The 17,675-nt window shown below is 37.8% G+C and overlaps 2 protein-coding genes across 3 annotated transcripts; one reads left to right on the forward strand and one right to left on the reverse strand.

Annotated features, from left to right (window-relative positions):
- The first annotated feature begins 2,406 nt into the window (after positions 1–2,406).
- On the forward strand, positions 2,407–15,113 carry UFSP2 (UFM1 specific peptidase 2). 2 transcript variants are annotated; one of them, XM_031066589.1, is made up of 11 exons: positions 2,407–2,482; positions 4,222–4,402; positions 4,485–4,551; positions 4,863–5,020; positions 5,819–6,011; positions 7,480–7,626; positions 8,071–8,235; positions 9,512–9,636; positions 11,202–11,278; positions 12,961–13,085; positions 14,437–15,113. In XM_031066589.1, exons 1-11 carry the CDS (start codon positions 2,419–2,421, stop codon positions 14,521–14,523), a joined length of 1,389 nt encoding a protein of 462 aa, XP_030922449.1. In that variant the 5' UTR covers positions 2,407–2,418; the 3' UTR covers positions 14,524–15,113. The 2 variants fall into 2 exon arrangements, with proteins under 2 accessions (XP_030922449.1, XP_030922456.1); XM_031066596.1 differs by having other exon boundaries at positions 4,866–5,020; positions 14,437–14,896.
- On the reverse strand, positions 15,051–17,669 carry ANKRD37 (ankyrin repeat domain 37). Its single transcript, XM_031066603.1, has 5 exons — positions 17,558–17,669; positions 17,077–17,229; positions 16,292–16,383; positions 15,582–15,811; positions 15,051–15,300 (listed from the first exon to the last, which is right to left on the reverse strand). Exons 1-5 carry the CDS (start codon positions 17,582–17,584, stop codon positions 15,287–15,289), a joined length of 516 nt encoding a protein of 171 aa, XP_030922463.1. The 5' UTR covers positions 17,585–17,669; the 3' UTR covers positions 15,051–15,286.
- Between the last annotated feature and the right edge of the window lie 6 nt (positions 17,670–17,675).

Here is a 17,675-nt window from a genome sequence, read left to right on the forward strand (position 1 = left end):
CGTCGCGTTTGGGCCTCCAGCCCCAAGGGTACCTCGGGTGCAGGTGCAGAGCCCCCCTCGATCCCCTTTCTGCAGGACCCAGGCTGTGTCACACGGGGGGCAGTGGCGCCTCCCGCACTGACGCCTTCCTATAGCCCCTGCCGTTCTCCGTCGCCTTTGGGGGACTCGGTTTGCCTGGCTTTAGTCGTGGATTTTTTGGAAGAGGTCATCAGAATGATGCGAGGCTCTTCTCGCTTGTGCCAAGCAATAGGACAAGAGGCCTCGGGCAGAGCATGATGCCCAGGAAGTTTCACCTGAACAGAGCTTCAGAAAGAGCTTCTTTACTGTGCCGTGACAGCAATGGAACAGATTGTCCAGAGACAGTGTGGAGTCTCCCTCAGTGCAGATACTCAGGAACTGTCTGGACGCAATCCTGGGCAATGTGTTCTAGGATGACCCTGCTTGAGCAAGGACATGGGACCACATCACCCTAACAATAAGGTTGTGGGTTTGATCCCCCTTATGGGCCATTCACTTAGGTGTTGCACTCATTGTCCTTGTGGTTCCCTTCCAACTCAGAAGATTCTGTGATTCTGTGACCCACTGTGGTTCTTTCTAACTTCACCCATGCTGTGATGTCCATGATAAGCCACTATCAAAAGCAGCTGCTTTTGCAGAGCTCTTCTTTTTATTCATGAACATTATTCTTGCATAGTAATAATTCCAATAAAAAACATTTGCATCAACCCAGGCAAACATTTTTTTCACGTTCTGGCTGGAACTTTTGTGGGTCCCACACTCCAAGACTCTGTTAATGCAGATAACTGTGTTGTCTAAAATAATTCAGGATTATGCTTCAGGAGCCAAACTGTTTCTGGCACTCCAGAATCATTGAAACATGAAAATCCTTTACCAGCAGATAAATTGTAGTATATTATTATATTTTAACAGTCATGCATATTTTGCATATTTCTCTTTAGAATGCTTTTAATGGAAAGAAAATTAGTCCTATGTTGTGGGGTTTTTTATTTCATGAGTAGCAATGGCATTGCACATGGAATTGTCTCATACTTTGTTAGCAAACAGTTGTGCAATCTTTCCAGAGTGTCCTACTATAATTATTTTTACAGGTGCTTGGTAGGTTTTTTTGAGCTGTTTAATCACTCTTTCTGTGGACTGTGAGCATTACCCACACTCATCTGTCGCCTTTTGTTCCTCTCCGTACTGCCACAGCTGTTTTTGTCTGGTACATTGAACTTGATTGGGGATTGATCTGTCTGAAAAGTCCTCTCTGCCTAGAAGGGTGTCTTTCCATCTGCATGAGCTGTCTGGTGAAGTTCATGCTAAAATATCTGCAGTGAGCAGTTAGGAGGACACAGAGCAGGGACTTGGGAAGGGGGAAGAAACAGCTGGCTGGTCTCTGTGGTGGCATAAGCTGCTCTCCTATCAAATATGAAACTCAGCCTTAGTTCTAGAGGTTGTGTATGACACACACATACTCCTCCCCCTCTTTGTTTTTTCTCATTTCCCTGAAACTGATTTCCTGACTAAGGAGTGCATACTTGCAGATGTGGCTAATTCGCTTTTTGCTCAGTTCTGTCCTTGCTTTACTTGAAATGGAAGAATATATATATATATATATATATATATAAAAGAATGCTTAAATTACTGCTGAATCTAGAAAAATATGATTACAGCAGAGGTGTGAGCTATATAGCATACATCTAACAGAAAAAGGTAAAAACACGTGGCCAGAGGCAGCAGCTGTTCCTGTCTTGAAGTGATTTGGCTCTGCAGAGCCTGCATCCATACAGATAAACTCTCTTACAGTTCAAATATCATGGCATCAGTCATGGCAACAACTGGCAATTGTTCCTGACTCACAGTAACCCTCCAGGCATTCTAGGGTCTGCAGCTGAGAATAATAGTTGTCTTCAGCCAAAAAAAACAAAACAAAACAAAACAAAAACAACCTCAAAAGTACAAACAATTTATCAGTATGAACAATTCACTTCAGAATCTGGGAAATCATTAGTTTAAAAAAAAAGTTTATGGTCTGAAAGCAGATTTTGTTATTACAATGTATTGGAAAATGGTATATTATGGGAAACATGACATTTGGATTGAAACAATGAGACACAATGACGTTTTACCTGAAGTATTTCTATATGGTAGAAGTCTAGAATTATGGCTTTTTTTATCAAGGTAGGAAATGTGTTCCAAGGTGTAATTGAGGTGCTGGTTGCAGCAACTGTGCACTGCTGCACCACTCACTTCCCTGTTTATTCACTGGCCTTGTGTTACCTGAGCAGGTGCAGTAATTGCTGCTGTGCTTGCACACTGGTATAACAGCAGTCAGTTGTGGCTTGAGAGAAGGCATGTTGAAATGGCTGTTCATTTTTATTGCTTCTTTTTTCTTCTTAGGTAATTCTAGAAGCTATGGATATACTCTTCAGAATCAGAGGAGGCTTGGATCTTGCATTTCAGCTTGCAACGACTGATGGTGTGTCTATAACACTAATAGATTTCTCAATACTTATTTTAACTTTTATTAAGAAACAATTTTTTGGCATTTTACCAGGTGTTAAGTGCTTCTTCACAAACCTGTAAAGATTATTCTTTATCTCTATAAATTTTCTGACACTCTTTTTCCATCCTATGTTTTTTGTTTTAATTTGAAAGACATTTTACATTGACATTTTTAACTAATTTCATTTGCATATATTTCTTACTTGTGGATATGTTATTGGGATCATTTTTCACCTTGAAGCTGAAGTTGATTCTGAAATTCTAAGCAAACAGAATAACTTTAAGGCAATGAATTTTGTTATAATTGGACTGTATTAATATAATACAATTTTGAGACTGTGGTCCAATCTTTCCAGAGACATAGAGAAGGGGAACAAGCTAACGAGTCACTCTACTGAATTTAGGCAGGATTGGCTACTGCAATTCCATGTGATAGCCAGGGACTGGTCCATAAAGCATGAAGGGGCTCCTGTAGTCCCCCATTGTTACAGTAGAGTGCCATTTTCCTCAGAAGGCCTGCTCAGGGCTCTCAGGGGCCATTGAGCTGTCACAAGGCAGGATGGGGAAGGAGGCTGTTTTTAGCTCAGCTCTCAGTCATTCTGCATTTTAAAAGGATGTGTCTCTAGCAGAAACAATGAATTCCATCTAGTGAACCTTGATAAGGAACTTGGGCTTATTTGAGTTTGTGATGTGGAGCAGAAGTGTTGCTAATCCAAAACAGCCTTTTGTGAGTTGCATCCTCAGAGAAGGGTTATGTGTATGGTGTAGTGAATTGTAACCACAGTGAAGCAGAGTGGTGGTTGAATTGTCCAAGTGCATGGTATTCACACCTGTTAGTGGGTAAATAAGGTACACTGTTCCTTTTGAAGGTCACTGAGCTTTTTCTTTTGGAGCAATTTTCCTTTGACTTTTCTAATAATGTAGTTTTTACAGATTTCTAGTACAAAAGTTATCTAATAGTGACCAAATATAAGTTAATGCATCAGAGAGATACAGCATAGTCTTTGATGGCTTGTTAGTACTGTATTCAAAGTAATGGTTTTTAACCCTCACAGTAAGGAAAAAAATGTGGCTAATGTGCCAGTTACTTTATCATATCCAACAGTGTCATATCCATTATAGGTTCAGGCTGTAAGGTGTGGGTAAAACACCCTACAAGCTCTGCAAAACAACTGTACATACCAGTAATAAAGTTTCAGGCAAACCAGACTGTGGCATACAGGTTTATGCTGGCCGAAATTTGGTCCTCAGCTGGAATGTAGGCCCTGCTTTTCCAAAGATTAGTCTGAATTTGGTTAGTATTTCTGAACAATTATATGAGGTCAGAAACATGTGAGTGACTCAGATTGAATATTTTCAGGATTTTTTTCAAAACCCTAAATATACATAGAAGTTTGTACATGGAAGTTTGCAGCCATAGGCTTGGCTAAGACTTACTAGATGTGGTGACAGCAGAGTAGATTATTCTTCTGTAAGTTTGACAGTATCTGAGAGAAACAGTACACTTTTGCTCAGGGAGGTGACTGTGAATGTTTGAGACAGACCTGTTAAGTGAAATCGTACCTCAGTTTTGTTTACCCAGTCGTTTTTCTGATCATAACAGCACTTGCATTTTTATTCCAAGTCAAAAAAAATTCTTAAATGTGTGCCCAGCAGCTACAACAAAATTGTGGGAGAATTTTCTAGGCTAATTATATGCTTACTGTGTTTCAGAGGCATCAACAAAAAAGGCGTTAGGATATGTTTTCAGTGATCTTGAAAACAAACTGTCCTCCGAGGTTCTTGTATTCAGAATTTGCCACAGTTCAGTCTATGTGTGGCCTAACAATGGTATGACCACAGTTCCAGAGCTGACTGATGAGTCTGCATGTAAGGAGATAAGAAGATTTATACAGTAAGTATATTTAAAAATTGGGGGGAGTGGTTAAGAGATTAATTTCATCTTATAGAAATTTCTCTTTCTATTGATAATTCAGATTTGATCAAGATGATGAGACCAAACGAAAGCTTGGGAAAAAAAAGGATAAAAAGTTACAGGATACGGTATGTTTCTAATACACAAGAAAAATTATCATTTAAACATTTTTAGACTTGCCCTCCCTAGGCTTTTATGTACACAAATAGGCATTGACATGACTTTAAAGAATGCTTTTAAAATTATTGAGACTCAACATGAATGCAGATATCCACCTCTGGTAGATCAGCACATGGAAGTTTGTCTTCAACATTACCAGCTTTTTCCTGACCTAAGTATTTCATTACTGAGTTTGATACCAAATACCTGCAATCTTACTTTTGCCTTATTGCTTCATGTGTAGTTGGAGATGTAACGTTGGTGTCTTTATTCTCTGCAGCAGCAGATAATCAATGTAGACCTCATGTTGGAAATGACATCTTCATTAGCTGCTTTGGCTCCAGTCATTGAAAGGGAAAAGAAGGAACATCACTACATAAATATGACATTACCAGTTGATGTTGTTGTATCTGTTTCTCCAGAAGAGCCATGGGGAAAGTAAGTGTTATCCTGAACTTGCATTTTTTCAGCTTCATTTCTGCTTTTTCTTGAAATAATGAAGTAAAACTATATCATTCATCAGTTTAATGAAAAATATGTAGTATTTTTGTGATGTAATTTTAACTGTATAAATAATAAAAGCTCATGTAGACAGCTGTTAACTTCAATTATCTTGAGACATGATCCTTTTGCTGTCTATAAAAAATTCAGTTTATCAATGTCTGACAGACTTAATAACTCATAACCATTGTTTAGCAAAGAATTGAGAAAGTCAGGAAAATGTTCTAGAAATTTTTGTATGTGAGGTGTATAAAAGTAAGAGTTGGGTGTATTTGATGAGTTTGTAATCTCAGCCGTACATTTGGGGGTGCAGCTGGGTAGGTACAGATGGACAACATTCGAGTCTGCCTATTTTTTTCCTTGCATTTTTTCCATATGATTTGACTCTGAACGACACTAAATGGTGTGGATAAAATGCAAAAAAAACCCCACATTTACTCATGTATTTAATTTTTATTTTGGCAAATGCTCATACTGATTGTGTTTCTGATATGAGAGCAGGGTAGCCACATTTGGGAGGACTGAGTCACTAAGGACTCATTTCTGTGTGCAGACAAGCTTTGAGTAAGGCACAGTTGGGCTCTGCCTTTTCCTGTGGGAGCAGAAGCATTGAAGTAGTGCAGTCATCTGACCAGGTCAGACATGCATTTAGGTATTGTATAACTCACAGCTGTGAGAAAAAATCATTCACAATCACTGCTCTACTTTTGAAATATTCTCCCTTGTACTTTGCAGGGTACAAAATCTCCTAGTGAAAGCAATTCATGGGCAATTAACTGACATGGAAAGATGTATCATGAAATATGTGAAAGGAACTTCAATTGTGGTACCAGAACAGTTTCATTTCATGTTACCAGGAAAAAATCACCTCGTAACAGTCTCATATCCTACGGGTATTTCAGATGATCAGCTGGAAAGTTACAGAAAGGTAAAGCCAACAGTAACAGAACCAGATCTTTTCTTTTTAATTACTGTAATTGTAGCAGTGGTAGGGCTTTCCATTTAGTCAATGTAGAACAAATACTAGCAGATACTGCTGTATTTTAGATTCATTTTTATTATAACCAAAGCAGTATATTGAATGTGGAAACTTGATTCATTAGAAGTTATTTTATAGAATGTGCCAGATCTCATTTTTGTGAGGGAACAACAGAAACTTCAAAAGTACATAAAATTTGGTTGATAAATAATTTCTCTAAATTATACTTCCAGTAAAGTATTCTTTGAATTTCTCCCTTTTTTTTCCTTCTATGGTAGAACATCAGTTTACTTTTGGCGTGTTACTACTACATTCAGGTTTTTACATATGTCCTGAAGGGCTTGTTGGGGGTTTTGTTTGTTTTGGTTTCTTTCTTGGGGTTTTGTGGTGTTGTGGGGTTTTTGTCTGTTTGGAGGGGCTGCTTTTTGTAGCTCACAGCTGACCAGACTTAGCTAGATTTTGCCTTGTTTTTGCCTTTGGGTTGGCATCTAGAAAAAAGAATATGGATGAGGTGGAAGAAGGTTGAGCTGTGCCAGTCCTTTCAGATTGAGACTGATACCAGTTTAGGTCACACAATTGCATGTACTGAGAGCAGGGAAAGAATATTATGCAGCTTAGAGGTGTATAAACTGGGGACTTTTTTTGTGTGAAGCATTACTGGGTATATAAAACCCAGTCTAGCCTTGTGTTTGCAGAGGCCTCAGGCACTGGTGGCACTGCCTGTGTTTCTTGCTCTCTTTGTCTGCTGTTCACTCTAACCCACTGATGGGAAGTGTTACTGCAGCTCCTCTAGCTGGGTTCAGTACTGGGTCATCTGCCTAAAATGTATTACCTGTGTTACACACATTATCCTAGATGATCTCATCATGCCTTTCACTCTTAAGCTCTGTGAAATAAGACAATATATCTCTTTAAGTGTGGCTGCTGTGTGGCAAACAGAGCTTAAGAGATTTTAAAATAGACTGAATCTGCTTGAACCATTAGCCCAATATCTTTACTTTGTGTCAGTACGTGTTATTTGTATGCTCCCATATCAGTTAAGATTATAATTGGGTGTGTGTATCTACATTACTGTGTAGATAAAACTGTAATCTTTTTCTATGATGGTGTATTTTATCATGCTCTCATAACAAACCTGTTACTCGTGGTATTTCAGTGGGGCCCCAGCAGCAGGTGTTATGTAACAGGACTGCATAAAGTACTGGGCCCTTTAGAAGGGAGGTAAGCCTGCATAAGCTTCCCTGCAGAGGAGACGTCTAGTAGTAAACATACCTGCTGAGTGTTTAATTAAGCCTGTTTTAATAATTTGCTAAACTATGCTATTAAAATTTTATCTTTATTGCTGCTTACAATGTGGTCTTTCTTTTAATCCAAAATTTGAATTGTGTTTCTTATTTTTATTTGAACTTGCATGTAGGAATTGCATGGGTTATACAATCTGCCTTGTGACAGACCATATTTCAAGAGAGCAAATGCTTATCATTTTCCAGATGAACCATATAAAGATGGATATCTCAGAAATCCACATTTACATCTTAGTTCACCTGGCATGGAGTCTGGTATGGTAAGTTTAAATTGAAACATTTTGCAGAAAGTACCTTTTTATTTTAATTGAGTGGTTTTTTTATTGAAAGAAGTAATTTAGGTAATAAATGATGTGCAGATGAGAAAGTGAAATAATCGGCTTGACCTTTTAAGCAAATGGGCTCCTCTCCACAAAATGGCATTGCTTTAATTTGTTGTATTTGTCCCAAAGAAATCGGATTTTCTTGGGAAAATAATGTCCATGATTTTAGCATGTATTCTAAAAAGTTTCTTAGAAGGACAAGAAACTAAAACTATGAGTTTAGGAGACAAAATGAGGTGCAGTTAATCATGACCCTTTGAATCTTCCAAAGATTTGCAGTCCCCAACTGCAAACTTTACAGTGCAAGTGCCAGGTGATGTGACTTCTCTGCAAACTGGTGCAAGTGTGCTGAGATACCTGTGTGTTGTCCCTCCTGTGCAGGTTTGTTTAGTGCAAGGTGTGTACAGCTACCACCACTACATGCAGGACCGCGTCGATGACAGTGGCTGGGGCTGTGCCTATCGCTCTCTGCAGACAATCTGCTCTTGGTTCAAGCACCAAGGCTACATGGATAGACCTATACCAACACACAAGGAAATTCAACAGGTACAGAACATTTAAGGAGATTATTTTGTGCTTATTTGTGTTTGTGTAGATTATTTTTAAATATCAAATTTGCAGATTTTAGAAGATATTTTTTGTCCCTTAAATTGGACTGGTGGTTCTGAATTGTTTGTGTTGGGTGACATTATGTGTACAAATAAGATACATTAAATAAATGTTTCCTTGGATTAATGTTCTATTAGAAGCTGTGATATGAGATTTTCAGTGTTTTTGTCAAATGAAAAGAACAAAGAACCCAATGTGTCATACTAAAATCAGTTTTAAAACTGGCTGTCATATTCAATGACAGCTGGATTAGTTCCCAAATGCTACACACGAATTTACTGACAATTTTTGCAACTTTGCCTTCGACAGTAGTGCACTTTTCCTGATTTTTGAATCTCCTTCACTTCTTTTTCTGTTTTGAATTTAAATGCATACCTGAATTGTTCATTTTTGTTAACAGCACTGAATTAAAACTGTAGGCTTGTAGCTAATACCCATACTTGGGTATGCCTGTCAAGGAATACTGCAGTTACCTTCTGTCTTCTAAATATAATTCTTCATGTTACAGTTATTTACTGAACATTTTTAGTAAAGTTTAATTCATTCCATGAAAATACATTCATTATGTGTAGCAGGGATGTGAACACTAAAGGTAAAACTACATTTCCTGAACATTTCTCAATCCACACCTGAATGCTATTGAAATCTGTGCACTCCAGTAGTATATTTAGGCATCTGAAAGAGGGCAGGAGCCCTCAGAAGACCTTTGGGCTTTGTGTCCTGAGCAGAAAATGTCCCTCTCAAGTGCTGAATGTAAGATAAAAGGCTCAGAATGATGAAGAGTTTAAAATAAACCATAACCTTTGACATGGATCAGTAGCCTCTTCCTCAGAGCACTATTTTATGGATCCTTTCCTTAGTGCTTTCAATAGAAATCCAAGCCTTTCAGTCTGTGCAGTGGCTTCTGCAGTGCACAAATGATGTAGTCCATTATCAAAGAGCTCAGTGGTCCCCCTCCCAGCCTAAAGTCTGCCTGTGGACCTGGGATTGTAGTCTCTGCTCGTGGACACAGTTCTGCGTTACTACTCAAAGGGACATTCCAAAACAGAACTGCAGTGAATGAATTCAGCATCCATTGGTCTGCTTTTAAACACCTAGGTTCAAAACACATGCCCACATATATAAAGCAACTTTGTTGACACAAAGTGGTGGAATTCCCTACTATATGTTGTTGTTGATATTTGGGTTTCTTCCTCATTATGATGTTGCAAAGGCACTGGTTGATGCTGGAGACAAGCCTGCAGCGTTTGTTGGGTCACGGCAATGGATTGGTTCGATTGAGGTACAGCTTGTTTTGAATCAGCTTTTTGGAATAACATCCAAAATATTATTTGTCAGGTAAGAATCACTGCCTGTTTAGTAGCTTGGTAATTGCTAGAAAGACTGAATGCCTTAAAATGCAAATCATGATCACAGTGCATGGGAGAAGAGGTATAATTAAAGAAGAAGTATAATTAACCCTCCATTCCTAACTTTAGTTGTGCTAAGTGCTTATAGATGAAGGTAGAGTTAAATTTCTTGGGAGCTTTGGGTTTCACTTTCCAGTTGCTATAAATTGCTATAATAAGCAAATTACCCAGTTTTATAAAGCTATCCACAAGAAATGTGGCTCCTATTGGGTTTGCTTAATCTATAAATTGCTTCATGATATGCAAATTGATATGGAATTCAGCCTTTGCACCACAATTTTTGATGCAGGCACACAGTCTGATGTCCAGAGAGAACTGAATGTACACTAACAAATAGATTATTACTGCAGCCACAGACCTAACTTGTGAGTTTAGGATTGAGGCAAATTGTTGAGATGTCTGGAAAATAATGTTCTCCTTTTTGCATGTGTGACAAATAAAGCAAGGAATTTGTTTCCATTCTGACAATCTGATGCTCTCATACACAATGAAGGACCCTATGAAGATATTTGGGACAAAAAGAATAGTCTTTAGCATTTATCAGAAGAAAAACTGCCATACTTTTTATCATTTAGGAAGCACTAAGCAGACTAATAAAACCCTGAACATTTAATAAATATAGTCATGAAATTAAGAACATAAACTAACAGTATGTATGAAAATACAAACCAAAATACTTTTCATGTGTTATGTTTATTTAGAGTAAATTCACACTGTAGGTATTTTAAAAGAGCATGGTAATGGGAATCCTTAATGGTAGGAAAATAGTGCAGGTCTTCTATATTTTAATCTTTTTATTGCTCCAGAGCTTGTACTTGCACATGATCTACCTATTATTTATAGCAGCTGTGACAGGCCCTGCCAGTAGATTTTTATTCCTGCATATGAGAATATAGAATACACTCCTTTCTGAACTGGGTAGCATTGCTCATAGTGCTGCTACAAGGGAGCACCAGTTTTTCTCAGTGTACAAAGAACCAACATCAATACCATGCCAAGAAGAGGAAACAATCATGCAGCTTTTTCAGCTGGTCACTGGCAGTGGATAGCATTTTTGTCTTGGGCTTATTTCCAGCTAGCATCTCTAATTCTTTATGGAAATAAGACTTCACAGCTGCACCAGCAACACCAGTACTGGATCCATTATAATAAGTGCATCATTTCCCAATTTTGTATTCTGTCTGCATTTAACCCATTCCTACTTGGAGAGTAGGCACACAGACTCTCACTGGGTTTTAAAAAGATTAGCCACTATATAAAGAAATACAAAGACAAGATATTAAAAATGTGTGTATTAATTTCCTTGCCTAGCAAATAGACCTTGTGCTAGAAAATGTTTTTCAGATTTTCTCTGAAAATCAGTATATTTCTTATACACAGGAATAATCACAGTGACTTTCTAATCAGTTATCTATGCAGTGAACAAGTATCATGGATAATCAGAGAAGTAAACCTAGTGAGAATGACAAATCTCTTGTTGTTTTTCTTACCTAGCCAGGGTTCTGAACTAGCATTGCAGGGAAGAGAGCTTGCTAATCATTTCAAGACTGAGGGAACTCCAATTATGATTGGTAAGTGCTTGAGCATTGAAAAATGCTAATGAAAGTGCGTGGCTTCCCTGTGCTGAATTTCATTTCAATTAGAACCCATTTAATTTACTGTACAAAAGTTAATCAAAACTGTAGATGAATTAAAAATTACAGTTTTCCCAAGGTAGCCTCAAAAAGTTATAGAGTTTAGTCCGGTTGGTATATTTTTATTTAGTATTTCTTTCAAGATCAGTATTAAACATGGAAAAAAAAGTCAGTCTAAATGGTGTTTTTATAAATTTCTGTTAAGTCAGAATTTGAGCTGACTTCCATTCTCTAGAGGAGCAGAAGTTCAAAGAGTCCCCCAAAACTTCCCCTCAGAGAAGAGTACTGTTTATGTGGCTTGGAAGAGAAGGGTATAATCCAAATTTGTTTTAAGACCGGTTTTAATAATCTGAAATATTGTTATGATAAGAAGTGCCATTTGTAAAATACTGCAACATTAATTGTGTTTTTTCCATGCTGTGTTTTAGGAAATTAGCAATATTGATGTTATTATTTTCAATTTTAATAACATTAATTAAAGCAATTTTTCAGTCTGTATTTGTCATTCCATAATACATTGTAACTTTCTCAAAACAGAGGTGCCAGAAGTCCAGACTTTGGTATGGTGGTGGTTTAGATTAGAGGTTAGGAAGAAATGTTTCCCTGTTAGACACCAGAACAGCTGCCCAGAGTTCTTTGTGGATGCCCTGAGACCAGGGGGAGGGCCCAAGGCTCAGGGCCAGGATGGATGGAGCTTTGAGCACCTGGTCTAGTGGGAGGTGACCTGCCCATGGCAGGGGCGTTGGAACTAGGTGATAAAGTCCCTTACAACCCAAACCATGCTATGATTCTGTTAAATATTCTTGGCCTTTTGGCAGCCTTTTTGTCTGAATTTCAAGAATGTAGAATCCTGTATTGAAAAATTTTTTAGTACCCTTCCCTGTAATGCTCTCTTGTAGGTTGGTTTAATTTTTGTTGTCATTGGAGAGCTGGATTTGGGCTTTTTGAGGATGGGGTTTGGGTATTGGTTTTGCTTGTATTCTTCCAGAGGTTTTACAATCCCTATGTGCTGTGTGGAGTTATTAGTACAACATTGCAGGGAAGTATTGCATGTTGTCTGAAAGAAACATGCAAGAGTTGACCTGTGCCTATCTCATCAAAATATCCCCTTCTCCTGTTTGCAGGCTAAGGAAAGGGAAATCAGAATTTACTATTCTGCCCCTAATATTCATTGATGTAATATAGTAGAAAACAACAGATAAACCTCATCCAGGAATTCCAATTTCTCTACTAATTTTAGTCCTTTTACAACCATGAAATTTTGCAGATTTCTTTCCTACAGTTAGGTTGCTTTTAACAAAAGTGTAAAAGAGATGTTTGAAATATTCTTGACTTCATCTGGTGGAAGTGCTGAGGATTTAACCTGCCTTGCTGACTTGGAAGAAATTTGGAAAATACGTTCTCTATTTACTTTAGTTATTACAACTAACCTTTCTTAGATGTAGTAAAGATACATTGTTTAATAATGTCAAGAATCTTATGAAAGAAACACTTTCAGAATCATCTTGATACAAGCTAATCTGTTAATAGAAGGTGTTGATGTACTTTTATTTAGCCCTTGCATATTAAATTAATGCCAATGAAAAAAAAATCAGCAATCTGTGTTTCTCCTGTTTTAGGTGGAGGTGTTTTGGCTCACACAATATTAGGAGTGGCTTGGAATGAGACTACAGGGCAAATTAAATACTTGATTCTAGACCCACATTACACTGGAGGAGAAGATCTGCATGTTATTTTGGAAAAGGTGAGGCTTAATACACATATATACTCAGACATTTATGTATATACATGTATTTTGGCATTAAACAAATAATGTCCAGCCAAATACAATGTGGCCATTCTATGGCTTCTCCATTCTTTATGGAAGAAGCACTGACCCCAGCTAACCTGCATACTACAATATGCTAAGTATTGTCAGTTTCTGAAACTTAGTGTCTTTGGAGATGTATCAGATCAGAAACTACAGCAAGTTATACTATAAAGAAATGTTCTTTATTTTACATGAATTCGTGCATCTTCCCTTTTACCCAGGAGTACATATGATAAATGTGTTTTATATTTTGAATAAAACAGAAAATTCTGTTCAGGCTGTAAGATGCTCTAAATCAAACAGAGAAAATAATTTATTTTAAAATTTAAAAGTTCTTTTAAAAATCCAACAATAACCATTCTCAGATCAGGCCTTTAACAATGATTGGAAGGTAGGTAGTGAATTGTTTTGAAAATGTGCTCAGAGGTATGTAATTTCATTTTCACATTTAAAGCCACTAAAAGGGATGATGCGGCACTTTACAAACCAGTAAATATAGTGTCAGAAATGTAAACTCTTAAAGCAGCTGAATCATCCTGTAAGTGCTGGGTAATCAATATCTTTTCTCTTTCTCATATTAAGTTGGAAATAGTAACTTTTATTTCTAATCTTTGATACCCTTGTGTAGGCCCAACAAAAAAACCCAAACAAACAAACAAAAAAAACCAAACCGGCAAATAAAGCCAAACAAACAAAAACCCACAAAAAACCCAACAAACAAAAAAAAAAGGAGCTATTTAAGAAATATTTTACTGGCCTATAATGATCAAAGCTTGAAATGAACACAGGAAGAAACAATTTCCAAAGAATGTGTAGGACAAAGACTGTTACAGCCATTAGCTGTTAGAATGGTTCAGTGGTCCAGGAGGATAAAATAAATGCAGAACCTACTTTCCTCATCAAAAGTGACTAGGGAGGAACCAAGGGAAGCTGTGAGAATGATGGTGTTTCAGAATAACATTAGCCTCTCAGGAGCAGCAGAAGATAGTGGGATGGGGAGGAGATGATTCTTTCTAAGAATTAAGCTGGGGAGGGAGGAAGAGGGAGAGAGTGTTTTTATAATGTGTCTTCCATTAATGTGTTTCCAGCCACATTGAGAACTTTCTGAAAATTGTCATCGCATTCTATAGACATTTGAAAATAATTCATACATCTTAGATTAGTATAATTAGTAAAATAAGAATAGACTCAATAGTAAAAAGCAGGAAAAACAGAATTTCAATTTCTGTCAGGAAAACCAGAATTTGAAGTAGATTTAAAAGCTCTCTTGCTTTTCCTTGGACAGGGCTGGTGTGGCTGGAAGGGCCCGGAGTTTTGGAACAAGGACGCCTATTATAACCTGTGCCTACCTCAACGACCAAAGGCTATTTAAATTCACTCTCATGCTGAATATGTTGAGACAACAGTAGCTGATCTAGATAAAACTCTCCTGTTATTTATCAAAATAATGCTTTAAGTCAATCAAAACCCAGTTGAAGTAGAAATGTTGGTTGAATGACTTAAATTAAGAAACTATTTTTTTTAAATTAAACCTCTAGAAATAAGAGTTACCTGCTTTGAACTGTATTCCTTACAAATGCATTTATTAGGTAACAAATACTCTCTACTTTTCCGTAGCACAACTTTAGGTTTATATAGTATTTCTTCTTCTGCTAGAATCTTTGTAGATTAAATGCCAAATCTGTTTGTTTTATGGACTTCTTTCGTGACAAAAAGATAAAGTGTCCTCTGCCTTTCAAATTCCACTTAGCCAGCTGTCTTGTCCATTATGAATCTGTTCAAAGGCCTTGTTTGTTGCTGGGATTCTTGATGACGCATTTTAGGTGTGGGGAAAGAATGGCTGTATTTACTGAATTTTATTAATTTTGCTGTCATACTTACACAGAAAAAGCAAGAGAATTATTTTTTCTATCTCTTTTATTTATAACTGAATGAATACGAGTATTCCAGGGGAAAAAAAAACCTCACAAGATTCTTCTGTAAGAAGTAACAATAAACAAGCTTTCCTCCTTCTCAGAAGGAGACAATGTCCCAGCACACACATCTGACTGCTGAGTGTATCATCCAGTCATGGTTCTTCAGACTTCAGATTCCCCTTATTTCATGTTGGGATTACAAGCTGTTTCTTCTGGCAGCTAGGAGACAAGATCTGTCATAGAGACAAAATAAGTCTGTAGCTACTTCATCAGTACATCAGTAAGAGTACCCATGATTTTTATTTTTTCTGTGTTGAAGTAGCCTCTTAAGTGGCATTCCACATATACTGTCCATTTCCAAGAAGACCCTAACCTTAAGTACCTATGCAAGTTCATCCTTACTAGGAGGCTTCTAAATCTAACTGCTCTGTGTCTAACTAACATTTGTTTTACTTAGATGCTAAAACATTTTAAAAAATATTCTGAATTGTATTAAACCAACACTGTTACACACCATCTGATCTTCTCCTCTTCCTGTTTATGGATCTGCTGGTTTCACTTTCTTGTTTCTGTGCAGTTGGATCCTCTCTCTGCAAGCCATGTCTGTCACTTAGCGAGTATCCAGACTGTCCTCTCAGTTTCATTGTCTGAGTGTGCTGAATTGTCCTGAGGAACTTGGCACATTCCAGAAAGCCATAATCCAGTGCAAGGTCTGCTGCTGTCTGTCCACTGTTGTTGCACAAGCTGAAATACAGAATTGACAATAACCAATTAAACTGGAATAATGAGCAAGTGCTGATTAAGTGGTGATTTAGGCAGGTGTATAAAAATAAGTACTGAGAATCAATACCAAGAAGGTTTGTCAAGGATAGCATATGGCTCATACAGGGGGTTGGTATTAAATAAAAAAGGAATAATTATTTTAAAATAAAATTTTCATCAGATAATTACTGACTTTAGCATATCAGAAAGGCAAGAAGAGGATGAGATTATGATCAGGAATATTCTCTCAGCAGTTATCACAGAGGTATATAGCTAAACAACAGCATGTGAGCATGTGGTCGGTGCTCCTTTGGTGTTTATGTCAGTTTTTAATACTCCTATGGCTATAGTCATGCTATATTTGCAGCCTTAGCATGTGTGTTCTGAGCAAGTTAAATGTACTCTGTAAAATGCACATCTTTTGATGCTCTTACTGAAGTTACAAAATGTCACTCAACTTACTCAATTTTAGCATCACCAGCAACAAGGAGAGCAAGACATTCCAAACTGCCAGCTTTTGCTGCTTTATGTATCGGGGCTTCTCCAAGGCAATCCTAAAAACACAATTTATATATAACAGTCATTTGCAAGAAGAGGAGTAGGATAAAGCTGTCTTGTTCTCAAAAATTACTGTTTATGTACACCAGTCTGTTGTGAGCTGAGAGATTAATGGAATATAGCTAGTATAGTAATGGTAACTACCATTAAATGTCTAATGTATTCATCATCACAAAGCAGAAGTGCTGTCTCCTGCAATACTCATTGTTTAACCTTTGCCTTCCAAAAGATAACTTACACAGAATACTCTCTACACAGATTAACAGCATCTCTTGGCACCATTCAGGGATTGCTGTGACCAACAGCTTGCTACCAGCTCAGAGGTATAAGGGATTCAACTAAGCAACTCAAGTAAGAATCTCACATTTACTCGACGTAGGGGCACACTTTTGGAGGAAAAATAAATACTCAGGTTGTGTAAAAAAATTAAGTTGTTTGGACATCTGCATGCAGCACTGTAAGTGTGAAAATTAAATTATATGTTGCAAGTGAAGTTGCTAATGCAATATAGACAGAATTTCTGGTTCATGCTAGAAGTTACTCTAGAATAAGCAACCCTAGATATCTCATGCAATACAACTGAGTATCAAAAAACCCTCTCTTAGATAAAAAGTGTGTCAATAATATTAAGTGAATTTATTGACATGCCAGGTTAGAATTGGAAGGAATAAAACATATGTGTTTTTTACCTGTTGGTTCAGATTTGCTCCTGTCTGCAGTTGCCAAAGTAGGAAAAAAGCTTCACCACCACAAGCAGCCAAGTGAGCTGGAGACTGACCAGAGGCATCTGCAGGTGCATTCACACCAGTTCCTGTCTCAAATAGGTTGCTGAAACTACCAGACTGAAACAGGAAAGCAAAAGAAAAAAAGAAATGTTACTGCCAGTGTAAGCACGGCAGGTTTCAGAATACTGCATCACAGCAAAAAACATTCCCCTTGCAAATCATTGGATATTCATGTTCCTTGCAACTCCCTTTTAAATATTTCCTTTTATAAAGAGCAGTGCAAGAAAGACTTTTTTGGCTTTTAATCTCTTAACCAGAAATACCGATCGACAGCGTTAGTGCCCCAACATTAACAGCAGCAGCTCCAGGCAAACAACCCCTCATTCACTTCCGCAGCCGGGCTCCCGGCAAGACCGAACCACAGCCAGACCGTCCCAAACCTCACCTCTGAACTGCAGTCCAGCATCAGCATCGCTTCCCTTTGCTGGGCTGGGGGCTGTCGGGGCTCGGGGCTGTCGGGGCCGGGAGCGCGGCGCGGGTCCGTCCGTGCCCGCCTCCCTGGC

Source organism: Geospiza fortis, unplaced genomic scaffold, assembly GCF_000277835.1.
Source record: "Geospiza fortis unplaced genomic scaffold, GeoFor_1.0 scaffold40, whole genome shotgun sequence".
Lineage (NCBI taxonomy): Eukaryota > Metazoa > Chordata > Aves > Passeriformes > Thraupidae > Geospiza > Geospiza fortis.

Bases quoted from the DNA above. Each gene is read 5' to 3' on its own strand.
- UFSP2 (XM_031066589.1), top strand. From the start codon at position 2,419: ATGGATATACTCTTCAGAATCAGAGGAGGCTTGGATCTTGCATTTCAG. The intron at 7,627-8,070 runs GTAAGTTTAAAT...CCTCCTGTGCAG, and splicing joins CTGGCATGGAGTCTGGTATG to GTTTGTTTAGTGCAAGGTGT. The intron at 11,279-12,960 runs GTAAGTGCTTGA...CTCCTGTTTTAG, and splicing joins GGGAACTCCAATTATGATTG to GTGGAGGTGTTTTGGCTCAC.
- ANKRD37 (XM_031066603.1), bottom strand. From the start codon at position 17,584: ATGCTGATGCTGGACTGCAGTTCAGAG. The intron at 17,230-17,557 runs GTGAGGTTTGGG...TTCCTGTTTCAG, and splicing joins TGCTGGACTGCAGTTCAGAG to TCTGGTAGTTTCAGCAACCT. The intron at 16,384-17,076 runs GTAAAAAACACA...TTGTGTTTTTAG, and splicing joins GAGCAAATCTGAACCAACAG to GATTGCCTTGGAGAAGCCCC.